Source organism: Gavialis gangeticus, unplaced genomic scaffold (assembly GCF_001723915.1).
Source record: "Gavialis gangeticus isolate Ggan-Ray unplaced genomic scaffold, GavGan_comp1, whole genome shotgun sequence".
In the NCBI taxonomy this organism is placed as follows: domain Eukaryota; kingdom Metazoa; phylum Chordata; order Crocodylia; family Gavialidae; genus Gavialis; species Gavialis gangeticus.
The window spans coordinates 24,566,625-24,579,510 of NW_017729025.1; the positions used below are offsets into that span (position 1 = coordinate 24,566,625).

The 12,886-nt window shown below is 48.7% G+C and overlaps 1 protein-coding gene across 3 annotated transcripts in view; it reads right to left on the reverse strand.

The window, feature by feature from the left end:
* EXOC3L4 (exocyst complex component 3 like 4) overlaps positions 1-10,972 on the reverse strand; it is a 65,855-nt gene extending 54,883 nt beyond the window's left edge. The window contains exons 1-5 of one of the 3 annotated variants that reach the window (XM_019518526.1): positions 10,739-10,972; positions 9,536-9,817; positions 7,403-7,561; positions 6,604-6,990; positions 1,305-1,956 (exon numbers count right to left, since the gene is read on the reverse strand). In XM_019518526.1, the coding sequence (XP_019374071.1) occupies positions 1,305-1,956; positions 6,604-6,952 (1,001 nt within the window). In that variant the 5' untranslated portion in view covers positions 6,953-6,990; positions 7,403-7,561; positions 9,536-9,817; positions 10,739-10,972. The remainder of the gene's footprint in view (positions 1-1,304; positions 1,957-6,603; positions 6,991-7,402; positions 7,562-9,535; positions 9,818-10,738) is intronic. The other 2 variants (XM_019518525.1, XM_019518524.1) reach the window with 2 other exon arrangements.
* Positions 10,973-12,886: the final 1,914 nt, after the last annotated feature.

A 12,886-nucleotide genomic window follows, 5' to 3' on the forward strand; every position in this document is an offset into this window, starting at 1 on the left:
ATTTTGGTGTCATCAGCGAATTTAAACAGGTTACTTTCCACCCCTTCATCCAGATCGCTGATGAAGAAATTGAACAGCGCAGGCCCCAGGACCGAGCCCTGGGGGACTCCGCTACCCACCTCGCCCCAGGTCGAATATGACCCATCCACCACCACCCTCTGAGTGCGACCCCTCAGCCAATCTGCAGTCCATCTGACTGTGTAGGCATCGATGCCACAGTCACCTAGTTTTTTAACTAGGATGGGGTGAGAGACGGTGTCAAAGGCCTTGCTGAAGTCCAGAAAGAAATGACAAGGTCGAATGGTCACAAACTCCTTCATGACCATTTCAGGTTGGACATAAGGAAGAACTTCTTTACTGTCCAAGCCCCCAAGGTTTGGAATAGACTGCTGCTGGAGATGGTTCAAGCACCCACTCTGAATGCCTTCAAGAGACATTTGGATGTTTATCATGCTGGGATCCTATGATCCCTGCTGACTTACTGCCCCTAGGGCAGGCGGCTGCACTCAATGATCTTCCAAGGTCCCTTCCAGCCCTGTCTATGAATCTATGAAAAAAAAAGTGTGGGGGCTGCCCGCTGAATAGCCCCTCACTAAAGCACACTTGTGCCCCAGCCAGCCCCTCAGCAGCATGTTGGGCTGGGTTGGAGCAGCCCCGGGCTAGCAGGCTGACCTCCAGGGCCCCCTGCCAGCTGGGGCTGCTCTGACCCGGCTGAACATGCTGCAGTCCTAGATGAACCTGTAGACGTGGTGCCCAGGAGCAATAAACACCAGTGCAAACTGTACCAGAGTTAATTGCATTGCACTAGTATCACACGTAGAAGTGCCTACCAAGGCTCAGATAGTGACCAGTGGGGAAGAGAAGTAGCGTGGATTGTTTCCAACCTAATTGAAAAAGGAGTAAAGAAGGCAGTTCCACCGGCTGCTTACTATGCCCCAAAAGCTCTCTTAACAGATGCTGTACTTTGTAAACTATTTCCGTATGGGGGAAATTGAGATTTGTTAGAGCTGAAATATGACATTTGAAAGTGGAACTAAGTGGTATATGAGCACAGCAGGTCAGTGAGTTACAGAGAAGCATGGCAACTCAAGTATACAGTAGACATGTGGCAAGCGCTTTTACCCCTAAACCTTTGTCTTCGCAGTTATCAGATTAGAACATTCCTCTGCACTCCAAGTGATTGCATCAGTCTTACTCGCATGGGAAACCAAAAATAACTTAATGCTTTAAAAGCACCCTGCAGTGTTTCAGAGCCAAGTGATTATTTGTAGGAGACTGAGCTGGTACAACTAATAGTAGCTTACCTGCGGTACATGTTAGCAACCCAATCAAGCAATGCGTAAAGTTCATTGAATTCCAAGTGTCTCTGCAAGAGCCCTTGCAGGTGTGAAGAAATGGCATTGTGGAAGCACTCCACGTACGTGTCACATACTTTATAGTCCTCTGGGTAGCATTTTTGTACTGAGCACTTGATTTTCAATAAATCCTCCTTAACATTTTTTCTGAGGAACCCTAAATGGACAGCAAGCCAAGAATCCTTGTCCTTCTCAGGTGTCATGGGCACCTGAAGGATGCGCCCTTCTGCACTCTCTTTGACAGAGTCCTTCCACACCTCTCTCCACTTCCTGGGCATGCCAAGGGAGGGTGACTCAGGAGATTCTGTCCCCTCTGCCCTAGCATGAGCTTTTTCTTCATCAGAGATTAGCTCCACCAGCGAAGTCAGTAGCTTTTCCTCTATACTGGGATGGTCCAGTGTGTCCTTCACGATGGACTTGATTTTATTAGCAATGGAATTGTAAAGCAAATCCACATCTTTGACTTTCCTGGAAAATTCTGTGGACTTGTCATCAGAATCCTTGCCATCCATTTCAGTCACAATTTCATCTTCCAAATATTTGATGCTTTGAAAGGCCTTTAAAAGCTGCTTTTCCTGAATAAGTTCATTTATTTCCATTACTACAGAAAGAATGTGACAGGGGAGAAGGAAGCAGATTTTAAATTAAGGTTAGACATTGAATATGTTTATGACAACAGCAAAATACCACAGGATTCAGGTTTGTGTGAGTAAGGGCTGCAGGACTGACTCAGCTCTCAAGTGCCTCCTGTGTGCATAGAAGTATTCCAACTGCACATATGCAACAGATCACCTTTAATCTGCCTAACTCGTGTTTGATAGCAAGGAGAAATGTGGTTATAAGGAACTCACTAATGTACTGTTTCCATCTCTCTCCAAAAAGCTTGTTTCCAAATAATACCCTTCACAGGAGAAGGAATCTTGGAAAGTTTAATTGGCACCCAGAGGGGAATGCATCAGATACTGGACAAGCTGGGGCTCCAGGCAGACATGAGACCCTATAGTTGTGCCCCTCTTCTGATTTGGGCCTGAACTTGAATTTGGCTGCACAGGCTTCTGTCTGCTGAAGTAGCCTTCTGGCTGGCTGCTTTTGTTGTGTATGTCAAAGCAAAGTGGTGTCACTGGTGAGTGGCTACTGAGAACCAGTCTGGCTGCATGGATTTCACATTGATCATGAGCAGGGAGGTCCCCAGGCAGTCCTGCACTTTTGCTGTTGCAGGAGTAGCAGCAGCCCAGGGCACATGATGTGTTGTTGTTGCAGTGAGAACTGGGACAGGCAAACCCCATGCTCAGCACCTCTTCCCCTCTGACACTCAGAGGCACCCCCCACCTGTCTGTAAGGGTCACAGGGTACAAACCCCACTAGTTATACCTCTAGGCTAGGGACAGATGTTCAAAAAGCCTGAGCCTGAGTTAATTCAATCTTTGCACGTTAGTCTAACCTGGCTAGGCTGAACTGGTTTGTAACCGGAAAGTCATTCTTTCTGGACTGAGGAAATTCTGGTACATGCCTGCAGTGGCTCCAGCTAAAAGCCAGGGGGCACTAGAGCAGCCTTCCCTTCCCTTCCACAGGGCTGAGCTGAGGAGTGGGGGGGGTGGGGTCAGGCCCTCGCAGGATACTCTGATTAGGGAGGGGTGTAAACCCCCACCTTGCCTGCACAGTCCCAGGTTTTTCCCTGCTGGCTACTCAAGGGGCAGGAGTATTGCCAGACCCCAGCCTCCTGCTAGCACTCTGAGGCAAGGCAGGGTGTGCAGTGCATGCATCTGTTGATGATACAGAGCTTTCCAATCTCCCTCTCCCTGCTTCTTTATACTGTCTGCAGCAAACTGACAGGTGAACAAGCCAGCAGGGACCTGATAACAGTGTTTATCACCTCATTAGCAAAACAATAGCCTCTCTTCATTAGTTCAAATTCTTCTTAAGCAGCTTAACAGCTGACCTGTTGATTAGCTCCAAAAAACCCTAAGCAGTCACTGTTCTGTTTTCCAGTCTCAGTGAAATTGGAGACACACACAGGCACTTCTCGACATTAGCTATCATACCACATGCCTAGGGTTTGTGGGGCTGTTGTCCATACTGTGGGAGATGGGAGGGACGGGGGATCCCTGCTTCAGCAGCAAGCAGCCAGGGGGTGGAGTAGGGGAGGGGGAAGCCAGGCAGACCCTGCTGTGCCTGCAGTTTCTGCTGGAGCTCCAGCCAGAGAGCAGAGGGGAGGGGCCAGCCCTGCTGTGGAGCAGATAGCCCCACCCAGCCCAGAGAACATGCTGGGATGCTGGGGGAGTCTGGTTTATCTTAAACCAGCAAAGGGTCTGGGACAGACATTGCATAAATGGGTTTGAGCCAAATCAGTTAAGTCTGATAGTACATTCAACCAGGTATATCTCAAACTGGTTTTCAGACTGGTTTATGTGCACTGAACAGCTGTTCTGTTACAGATTTAAACTGGTTTCTGATCACTTAAACCGGTTTATGAGTAACATCTGTCCTTTGCCCTAATGACTGCCTTCCAGCTGTATAATACTCTACCTCTACTAGTCCTCCCAGCAAAGCTGGTCATGTGGGCACCCTGCATGGCTTACCCCCTAGATAAAAAATGATGTTTGAGGGAGCAGGAGGCAAAGGGGAATTTACAGGACCCTGGTAAGGGGGTAGGTGGGAATGGAGAACCCTATTATAGGGCACAGGATACACAGAGCCCCAAGCAGGAGGAAAAGGCTGAGTCCCTGGTGCGAGGATTTGGTGAGCTTGGGAAGAAGAAAAGGGATGGCAACACAGAGTTCCTGCCATGGCAGACGAGGAGGTTGGGGCACACTGAACCCTGGCAAAGGAAGATTAGGGGGAGATGCACAGGGCTCCTGAAATTGAGAGAAAGCTGTAGTGTAGAATGGAGGAATTCAGGGGCACAGACAGAAGTGACAATTATCACCCAATCTGGCCACAGAAAGCAGTCTATAGCCATGATCAAACACAAGTGCATGGCTGCAAACAACTTCAAAAATGGCTAACTGTGTGAAAACCTGACCCCTCATTGCATGAGGGCTCAGATGAAGATGTTTCAAAACAGAGCATCATCTGTAACATCTGTCTGCATTGCCTGCCAGCCTTCATCTGTTTTTAGAATGGGAGGGGTGAAAGAGAGTGAAGGGAGTTCAGTCTGGGTGTTTTTAAGCCCCTACTGGAGGGTGGGGTGGGTGTACTGGAGCCTCCCTCAAGATGGCGGGCTCCATTTCACCCACCCCACCCTTCAGCATCAGCTGGGGAACCCCTAAAACAAGCCTCTCTTCCTTTCCCTCCACCCCCATTCTGAAAACGTTGCAACCTCACAGGCAGCAGAGGCCATTGCTACAGGCTGCAGCTAGCAGTTAGATTCCTGTCCACCCTGGAACAAACGGTGAACTTCTGTTTGGTTTGGCGGATTGTTGTAACTCAGAACACTTCCTGTAAAGCATTCTGAGTTACAGCGGGGAGCTGCATTTCTGTCTGCACCACAGGAGCCCTGGCATGTACTGGGAATTCAGCCTAGAGATGCCACAAGATGTGCAGTCCCACGTTTCAAATAAATCTGGACACTGGTTAGCGTTGACACGAATTCTCAGGCTTTTCCATTGGGGAGGGGTGGGGAAATCCAAGAACTCTTCCTCTATATTCCTCATCACACGGGTGTCAGAAATGAGCATCTCCCACTCGGAGGAATTACTGTCCCCTGCGGCTTTGCAGAACAATCCCAAAAGCACCTGGAGGGACCCCACAGCCAGCTCTGTACCTCTCCAGGCCAAAGTGAAGGCATCTTGGTACAAACAATTTGAACCAAATTGCATTGGCTGATGCACAGTTTGGGCCATGTTAGGCCCCACATATTAGAATCCAAACAGGGGCTAACCCCAATTACATTTTCCACTTTCATTTCAAATACTGCTGCAGAAGTCCTGCCCCAGGCACTGCGCCCATTAACTGTAATCTGATTCTTGTTCAATTGGTACAAAACCTGTGTATACAAGTTCTTACAATGAGAGACCTAAATGAGTTCAATGTAGTCCATTTATCAGGGAGAAAGTTAAGAAGCAGCTTGACTGCACTTTAGAAGTACTATTCAGGAAAGAGATATCTGATAATAAATGACTCTTTAATATAACAGCCAAAGGCTAATTGCTAACTGGGTATTTAAAGCAGACAACTGAAGGGCAGTTAACCTTTTGAACAGCTTGCCAGCGTGCATGGTGTAGTCTCCATCATTTGCAATCTTTAAACCCAGATTGAATGCCTTCATAAGGTACGGCTACTCTGATAGTTAGGGTTGAACCTTCAGCCACGTACTCCCTTTCCCAATAGCCCTCACCAAAGCCACTGCCAATATATTTATCTGTAAGAAAGAACCCTTTTATGAACTACTTGTCTCTCTACCCAGGCTTGTCTCCATTTAATAGCAGTACAGAGAGGAAATGTGATACAAAAGGGTCAGAAGTCAGGATCAGGGAATTGTGGGATTGCCGTCAGTCCTTGAAGCCTGCACACCTGGCCAAGTTCAACCAGGTGCAGAAAAGTGCAGGGCAGGAGGCAAGTGGCAGCAGGCTTTACCTCATGATGCTCAGCAAAGCTCCCAGGGTGGGACTGGCCTGCCCCCAGAAACTGAGTTAAAGAGTTAATAGTCAGCAGATATGGGCTTTAGAGCAGCTATCAGGTCAACCCCTGCTATCAGTTTAGATACGACTTAAAATAGATGCTCTAATTCAACCACAAGTTCTTGGGGCTCAGTCAGATACAACAGCACATATTTGTAGGAGGTCAGGCTGCATTATCATCATAGTCCTTTTGGTCATGACTGATGTATCTAGGTAAGGAGATGGACACAATTGACAAGATTTGAGCACAGCCAGTTGACAAACTTTGGACTGCATCACTACAAGCATGTACCTTCGTTGATATGGATTTCACTGGTGTGAAGAGGCCTGAAAAGGCCTGGCTGGTGTATTTCTGGCTTTGGAGTGTGGCTGTGGGTGGGTGGTGTGTGGATGAGGTGTCTGGCCAGACCACGCCACCACCACTGTGCAGATGGGCCTTTAGATGGCCACTGAAAAGCCTGTTCTGGGCTCTCCTTTGGTGTCTGAGTGAGTTTTCCCCTGTGCTTGGCCATTTACATGAGACCTTTCTGTACTCAGGACAGTCTCTATTGTACTTGGGTTCTGCTTTGCTTGACTGTTATTACAACTCCGACAATGCTTTTACACTGATTTTTATTTTCACTGCTTACCTGAGAGAGGTTCTTTTTTAACATGCTCAGCTTCAGTCTCTTCCACACACTCTTCCATGCAGGGGGCTTCCAGGTGGTAGTCCTCTTCATTTCTTTTGGGGTTCTTTCGTTTCAGTAAAAAGTGTTTGCTCTTTCTCAAGCTGCCAAAAGTGTCTCTCGTCAAGGTGAACACATTTTTAAAATCCTTTATAGGGCTTGTTACATTCTTCTCCCCCTGACTGTTCAAGTCATTTACTGTAGAACTGGAATCAGCTTTTTCATCCACCGGGCCTTTTAGTGGAGACACTGGCTTTGAAATAGACTTCCTTTTTTCATTGGCCACAGGTGTCTCTTTTTTATCTTCATCCATCTTGGCAATAATCAGTTTTCAGAAGGACAAGGGAAGTACTGAAACAAACAAAACAACAGAATCACAGGGTAGGACTGGGTTGTGCTAGGATATTGCTCCCTCGTGAGTCAGTCTTCGGCCACACATTTTGGTATTCATCTCTCTGCCCCCAAGCTACAGCTTGTGTGTGGTGCACTACTGTCCCCTGCTAGAGACTGGCTCTTCTGCACTGACTGTATAGGCTCCTGCTTTCAGGGCTATATATCTCTGCTTCAGATCCTGGTGTTGACTAAATTAGTAGCCATCTCATAAACCCCAAAGCACAGCTGTGTTCAGGAGGGTATGTGCCCTGACCCACCAAACCTCTGCTGTCTATATCTGTATTACATAGATATCTTTCTTTCTTAGATGAGTCTAAATGAGTTCAGGTCAAAAAGGCAGATGTGGGCTGTCACACTTCAGGTCATCTACCTCGCACCTTGGGGTTTGGCAGCAGCGGCTCTGCTTAGGCAGTGAGATCTGAAGGCATTCAGCCCTGGGCCCTGGCTCACAACGTGAACAGTCAGTTCCAGACATCACACCGCACCGACTGCAGCAAGTTTGAAAAGCTTCAGACTTCTCCTCCGGCTCCTGACATCAGAAATCAAAGTGCCGTGTGCTCTGTGCTCCGAATTGTCATGGTTACAGTTCTGCAGGGGCTACACAATGCAGCGGAAGTTCGCATTGCACGCTCTGTCTCAAAGCACTTTGAAGCCAAACATAGACCAGTGTCAGCCTGGAAACATCTCATAGATGGATCTTTATCCCAGAGCCTCTTGTGAGCCTTGTCTATACTAGGGACATCTAGAAACAGGTTTCCACAATTGCTAAAATATGAGGAGTTCTGGGGCAGGCAGCAGTTGCCACTATTTTGTGTGCTCTGTCACCCAGCAATTTCTCATCCTGGTAAAGGGCTGAATCATAACATTAGACTCCGCTCTGCTCATGGGATAGGGATATAAACTGTGCTGTCCTAGAATAGGCCCTGTACCAAAGGCACCACCTGGAGATCAACTTCTTTCCACCTGCCTTTCGCTTAGGAGGTCTGATTGTGTGTTTTCCTGCCTGCAGGTGGCATTGCCAGTTGCCCCTGGCAAACAAGCCAAATTTGTACTGTTTAGGTAACTCCCTGCGGCCACAAGTCTCTTCTTGGCTAGCTGGGTAAAAAGGATCTATAGTGAGAGTCTCTCCTTCCCATGGATGGTGGCGCTGCTACTTACAAAGCAGGAGGCTGAGGTGTCTCCCTTGCCCTATGCTAGCTTCTGTACTGGAAGCAATTTACCACACTGCTCCTTTCTTGCCTGGTTGGGTTATCCATTAAGAGGGTGTTTCAGGCTTTTCTGCCCCATACCTCTGGCTTCAGCAGTTCCACACAGAGAAAGAGCTCACAAGCAGGGAAAGCCTGCGATGCACTTCCAGGACTTCCTCTGAGACAAGGGGACAGAGTGTGGCCTATGCTCCGAAGACCAAAATAGCAGACCCTAGGGAGACATGGACCATAACAAAGGCACCAGCCAGTGGAAAGTTCTCCGACCTTTCTGATTACAAAGAGAACTTCACACATGACCTGACTGTGACCACTGTAAAGATGTTTGCCTGAGTTTGTAAAGAGCCTGAAGCACTCGTTCTGAGAGAAGGAAACTACCTGAGTCATCTCGATGGGGCTGTTAGCTCAGACGCTCAGTGATGATAATTTAAGTGATTAACTAGTTCATAACTGACCAAAGCTTATGAGAAAGGGAGGAGCAAGCATTTTACAGAGATCAGCACACTGTGCAGTGACGTTCCACGTGGGTGCTGCAAGCAGATCACTTTGAGGCAAGGACCACTACTTCATTGTGGCCCATGTATCCCTAAGCATAGAGAGAAGAAATAAAGCCTAAAGAACACACCTCAGCCCTGTTATGGAGGAAATAATCCCACCGAGGTACCCAAACCTTTGCACCAACCAAGCTGGGCTCCTGAGAGTGCTGGTGTCTATGGGACCGAGCAATTTGTGCCCTTGTTCTAGTCATTGCTGCTCCTCTCTGTGGAGGAGGCTGCTCGCAGACACGCTGCAGGACATGCGGATTACACTTGCAAGCTCCTGCACAGTGTTGAGGGCTAGGAAGGGCGTTTCTGGATGACTTTGTGTGAGCAGGGCTCCGAGGCTCGTGCCACTGCCTGTCTGGCTCTGGCTCAGGCTCTGCCCCTGCGGAGGAGCTAAGACCATCCATGCCCGCGCCTGCAGCAGGTGTTCACACTTCGAACACCTGTACAGTTGGTGAGTGGCAGGGCCAGCTGGCTTCCCTCCTGGGTTGGGCTCTGCGTGTGGAGCTTGGGAGAGCGTTGCCACTTTATTTTTTGCCTGCCGATTTGAGCTGTGTGCATAACAGTGGGTAACCTTGCCTGGCATCTAACAGTGTGAGAGCCTGCTGCGTGATCCTCCAGATGGGCCAGTAGACTCAGCCTAGCCACTGCTCTGCACTACAAGCAAACGGAGCCATGATGCACATTTCAAAAGGGACCAGCCAGCAGAGCTGAGCCAATGCAAGGGGCTGGGATGAGTAACTGGTGCCTCCTAACAGGGTGTCACAAGCAGCTTCTCCTCTGGAGCCAGGGAAGAATGGAAATACTGTTTAACCAGTCCTTGTCTTGATCACTAAGGAAGGACTCAGTCTGGCCCAATAGGCAGGAAGATGGGAGAGAGATCTAGGGTGCCAGTCACTTGATTTCCTTCTGTACCCGCTTCTCCATCAGTCTGTCTGGATCCATCTGTCATCTCTTGTCTCAGACTGGGCAGCTGTTTGGAGCATGGGCCGTCTTTTCATTCTGTATCTCCCAGTGCCTCACACCAGGTTGTCCAGGCTGACCACAGTAAAAATATAGAGCATGCACAGCTCAGCTCCAGCCCTGAATCACCTCAGAGATTTTACTATTTTAACCTCCCCTTAATCCCACCCCCTCTCCTATTTTGTTATAATTTTACTGCCGTGACTTCGATTCACTTCCAAATTGCAGCCCTATCTCCTCAGACTTTACTTTTATATGTTGAGGCCTGACTGCAGTCAGGCTTCTCTATCTCTTTTACCTTTCCATGGGTGATTGCTTCATGGCTGACAAGCTCTTTGGAGCAGGGGCTGTTTCTAAAATCTCTAGCACAATCAGTTCCTCCCTGAGGCATAAAGCAATGGCGATTTTTATTCAGGACTGTTCCTGTTTTTCTTCTCACACTTTGTCAAAAGCCTCCTGTATATAAGCTATGAAAGGCATGCTGATGGGGTCCCTGTTTTCTACAATGATATGTGTAGAGGGGTGACTTCAGGGCTAGCCCCGCAGCGTGTTGTGGCGTATGTCACTACCTGCACGTAGTAGCTGGGGAAGGAAGCAAGGATTGAGAGGGGAAATTCCAGAAGAGGGGAAATTAAAAAGCTTTGGGTGGGGGGAGAAGGAGGGTTGGAGGGCTAAGACACCATCCTTTCAAGGGATCTCTCTGTTGGGGGTGCTGCAGATCCAGCCTCCAATCAAGCCAGGTCTGATTGTGGGACACCAGTGACAGTCCTGGCACAGCAGGTGTGGTGATGCAGAGCTGTAGAAATCTGCCCGGTGCAGGAAAGACAAAGGGCAGGACTTACTGGCCACATTGCCACAATGGTCCCACATGGCGTAATGTGGGAGCAGCATCTCAGAGTGCCGTAACCAGGCGCCTCTGCCATGTTATGGCGTCTGGGCTCTGGCACTAGCTGGAGAACATGGCAGGATCCTCCTGCCGGGCACAGAGACACTCACCTGAGTGAGCTGGCAGCAGGATCGTCTTGCTGTCCTCAGACACTAGCTGCTGATTCTTCTCCAGACTGCAAGCTCCTTGGCATCTTGTTTTATTTCTTGCTTCTTGTTTAATTTTTTTGTTTTCCAGGCGGTTTTAATGAAGCAGCTTGGAAGGGGAAGTAAGACACCGAGTCCCAGGCAAAGGTCTCCTGCAAGTGCTGAACAGTCTGTTCACCTTGTGGGTGTGAACTGCTGGTTTTCACTTTCACTCCTGCCCTGACAATTCAGCATGCTTTGGGGAAGGGGAGGGAGCATGCCCTGGGGGAATTCCAGGATTCAAGTGACTCATTTACAGTGAATGGGGAAAAGGGGAAGGACACAAGGACCCTTAAGCCTTCCAGTGCTCAGCTCTCCAGGCTGCTGCATTACCTTTTGGTTAATGCCTGGGTTCAGCAGGAACACAGCAAAACTTCCCCCTGCCCCTAGATGATGTAGGAATTGTTCCCCACAATCAACTGGCATGGCCTTGGAGGGGGTAGGGAGCTGCCTTCTTTAGTAGAGTGTTCCCTAAGATCTTCTGAGCATATTGCAGCCAGGCACAAAGCCCCCTTCCAGGGCAGGGGCAGGGCACTGACTGTGTTTATCAGTAGGGAAGTCGTAATGTGGTTCTTGGCATTCCCTGGCATTGTGCCCTGCAGCTGTGTTGTGGGCTTAGAATGGACATTTTCAGAGTCTTTGGGTAAGGGGCTGCCTGGGAGTGCAGGGCACTGGACCCCATAAGTCAGGAGGCCTCTTTCAGAGCTGTGTCCCAATGTCATTATGTAGCATTGTCACTGCTTTATGCCAACACAGGGTGAAAGACACTGCTCTGTTTCCCTCATGGACAAACAGTCCAAGTGAAGTGATCAAAAAGATGTTAGCCCATTTTCCTGTAGCCCTGGCTTAAGTGTCCCTTCACCTGCCAGGTTTAGGGTCGGCTGGTGGTTCAAATGCATCTCAAAGCAAATCTTGTTTGAAACTGCCACTGTTGTTATTATTATTTTGTTTGCACAACTGCAACACAGTGTCTTAAATGGCTCCAAATACCTTTTAATAATTTACAGATTTGTTCTACACAAAGGTCAGAGAAACCAGGAGAGCATGGTCTACATTTTGGTGTTAATGCTTTGCTCACCTTTTCTCCATGCATGGTGATAGGGTGCAAAGATGTGTACAAAAATGGGTTTAATTAGGGGTGCCTTTGTCTCAGAGCTATATGGCCAAAATGGAGGAAATCAGAGCCAAATATACAGAGTTCTTGAAGAATTGGTTTAGGGGGACATTTGGAAGAGCTAAATATTAATGCAAATACTTGGTTAGTAAGTTAGTCATTGCTAAATGCTTAAACCTTTTAAAGCCCTCAATTGTTAGAGCTGACAGCTGCTTGTTTCCCAGCAGGAAGGTTGTGTGGCTGTGGCTGCAGTCAGCAGAGATGCCTAAGTTAGGGCTTCTCTGTGCTATGTCAGTGGCAAGTCCTGGGGAGGACAGGACTAAATGTGCCTCCACCCACCCAAGGTTGTCATGTGCAGCTCCTATTGCTCCCTCCCATCCTTGCCAGAGACTGAGAGCTCATGGAGAGACGCTGGGGATTAGCCTGCAGGAGCAACACTGATGAACCTCCAGTGTGACTCAAGTAGGCAGGGCATGCTCAGTCGCAGACTCCATGACACTTTGCTGCCTATGGACAGACACAACAGCTGTACCAGTATTAAAATTAGACTGGTGTAAGCTGTTCCAATGTAACTGTTCCATTTACCCACTCCTCTACTGATACCAATGGAGCCAAACTGTTACATTACGCCTATCTTGTTCAGATTTAACATTGCAGAAGTGTAGCTTACTTAGGCCCCTGGCGTATGCAGGTAAAGGCAAGATGGGATCTGATGCAGGATCCCCCCCATCACGCCTCCTGCCATGCACATGTGGGGGCTGTGGGAATCCCACATCAGATCCCATCACACCTTAGTGCCAGTGTGATCCCAGGCTCCCCCTGCACTGGCAAGTAGTAAGCTCCTGCAGCTGGGAGTCCTATCTGCTGATCCAGGCTCCCAGTGGCAGGGGTGCACCATCTATTCCTGTGGCTGGGATCCCCCAGCTGATCTGGGGAGAGCTTGCTACTTACCCGTGTAC